At 68.3% G+C, this 1,502-nt stretch overlaps 1 protein-coding gene across 1 annotated transcript; it reads right to left on the bottom strand.

Moving 5' to 3' along the window:
- Positions 1-292: 292 nt before the first annotated feature.
- Positions 293-1,487, bottom strand: LOC113405460 (probable ATP-dependent RNA helicase DDX56). The gene is made up of 3 exons (XM_026646676.2): positions 1,296-1,487; positions 813-1,057; positions 293-416 (listed from the first exon to the last, which is right to left on the bottom strand). The coding sequence occupies exons 1-3, from the start codon at positions 1,353-1,355 to the stop codon at positions 293-295; spliced, it is 429 nt and encodes a 142-aa protein (XP_026502461.1). The 5' UTR covers positions 1,356-1,487.
- Between the last annotated feature and the right edge of the window lie 15 nt (positions 1,488-1,502).

The following is a 1,502-nucleotide window of genomic DNA, read 5'->3' as shown; positions in this document are numbered from 1 at the left end:
GCAGAACTGGGGGGAGGGCTGAGGTGGGGCTGGGAGCGAAGGGCCCCAGCAGTGCTGAGGGGCTGGGAGCGAGGGGCCCTGGCAGAGCTGAAGGGCTGGCTGGGCCTGGGGGTGAGGGGCCCTGCCAGAGCCGGGGGGCGGGGCTCAGAATAAGCCAGGGGCAGTATGGAGCAGTCAGGTGCCCCCTGCTGGTGACAGAGGCTGGCACTGCCGGGCCTGGCTACCGCGGACACGGACCAAGTGCCTAGTCTCTGTTGCCAGCGCCGGCCAGCCCGGGGGTCCCGACGGGTCCTTACTTCTCTGCCTTGGCACCCTTCCTCCTCTTGGCCCGCACCGCGGGCTCCGCCAGCACCTGCTCGTCGGTGGCGACGATGTAGTCGTAGAAGCCCCGGTTGAACTGGCTGATGATGTGGCACCTGGAGTCCAAGCAGAGGCGTCAGTGAGAGCCGCAGGGACCCGCCCTGGAGGGCGACAGGCGCTGCCCTCCCTTCTTGGGGGGCTTGCCCAGCGCTATTAGGGTCCCAGTGGGTCCAGTGGCAGCTTGGGGCTGGCGAGTGCTAACCCTCAGTCAGGGCCTGTCCGCACTGCACGGTGTGTGTGGATCCACTGGGGATGAGGGAGGGCAGAGTGCCCGTCCCCTCCACACGGACAGCAGGGACCACCCCCCAATGGGCTGCCCTTCCCCACTCCCCAGGGGTCGTTCCCAACCCCCCAGGGCTCTTCCCCCCATGGACTGCATGGACCACCCCCCCGAACTCTCCTGCCCCAATGGGTCACCCCTCCCCACCCCCAGGGCTTGTTCCCCAGCTCACCGGGACTGCACGGGCAGCTCGGAGTTGAGCACGCAGGCCGGGATGCTGAACTGCTCCAGGAAGAGCTTGAGGCGATAGCCGCGCTCCACGGTGCTGACGAAGAGGATGGCCTTGCCCCGCACCAGCCCCAGCTTGAGCAGCGCGTAGAGCAGCAGGAACTTGTCCTCCTCACCCGCGCAGCGGATCTGGTACTGGCACAGCTGGGCCGCCTCCGGCAGCTGGGACTCCCGCAACTTCAGGGTCACCTGCAAGCGGGGCGGGGCTTAGCGCTCAGCCCAAACCCTGCCCCTTGGGGAGGGGGCCCAGCCCCCACGCAGCAGTGGGGCTGGGGGATCTCATTCCCCCCTCCAATCCCAGGGACCCCCAGGATAACAGGCCAGGATGGTTCAGTGAGGAGCCCGCCCCAAGGCCGCAGAGCAAAGCTGCCCAGAGCCATGGGGGAAGACGCCGAACCCGCCGAGCAGCCCCCAGGTCCCCCCTTACCGGGTTGTGCAGCACGAGCTCCTTCAGCGCCTGCACCTCCTCGCTGAAGGTGGCCGACATCAGAAAGCTCTGGTAGATCTTGGGGAAGTGGCTGCCAAGGAACCAGAGACCAGCTCAGAGCCTCCCCCCCGGCCCCGGAGCGACACCCCCCACGGGCTCAAGGAGAGGCTGGCCACCCTGCTGCCGAGGGCTCTGTCCACAGCCCAC

The sequence above is a fragment of the Terrapene carolina genome, unplaced genomic scaffold (genome assembly GCF_002925995.2).
Source record: "Terrapene carolina triunguis isolate 2854851 unplaced genomic scaffold, T_m_triunguis-2.0 Scaffold38178, whole genome shotgun sequence".
In the NCBI taxonomy this organism is placed as follows: domain Eukaryota; kingdom Metazoa; phylum Chordata; order Testudines; family Emydidae; genus Terrapene; species Terrapene triunguis.
The sequence above is the reverse complement of the archived record's forward strand: the minus strand, read 5'-3'. Positions and strand labels throughout refer to the sequence as shown.

Coding starts and splice junctions, on each gene's coding strand:
- LOC113405460 (XM_026646676.2), bottom strand. CDS start 1,355: ATGTCGGCCACCTTCAGCGAGGAGGTGCAGGCGCTGAAGGAGCTCGTG. Junction 1,058..1,295: donor AGCTCGTGCTGCACAACCCG/GTAAGGGGGGAC, acceptor CCCCGCTTGCAG/GTGACCCTGAAGTTGCGGGA. Junction 417..812: donor GAGCTGCCCGTGCAGTCCCG/GTGAGCTGGGGA, acceptor CTTGGACTCCAG/GTGCCACATCATCAGCCAGT.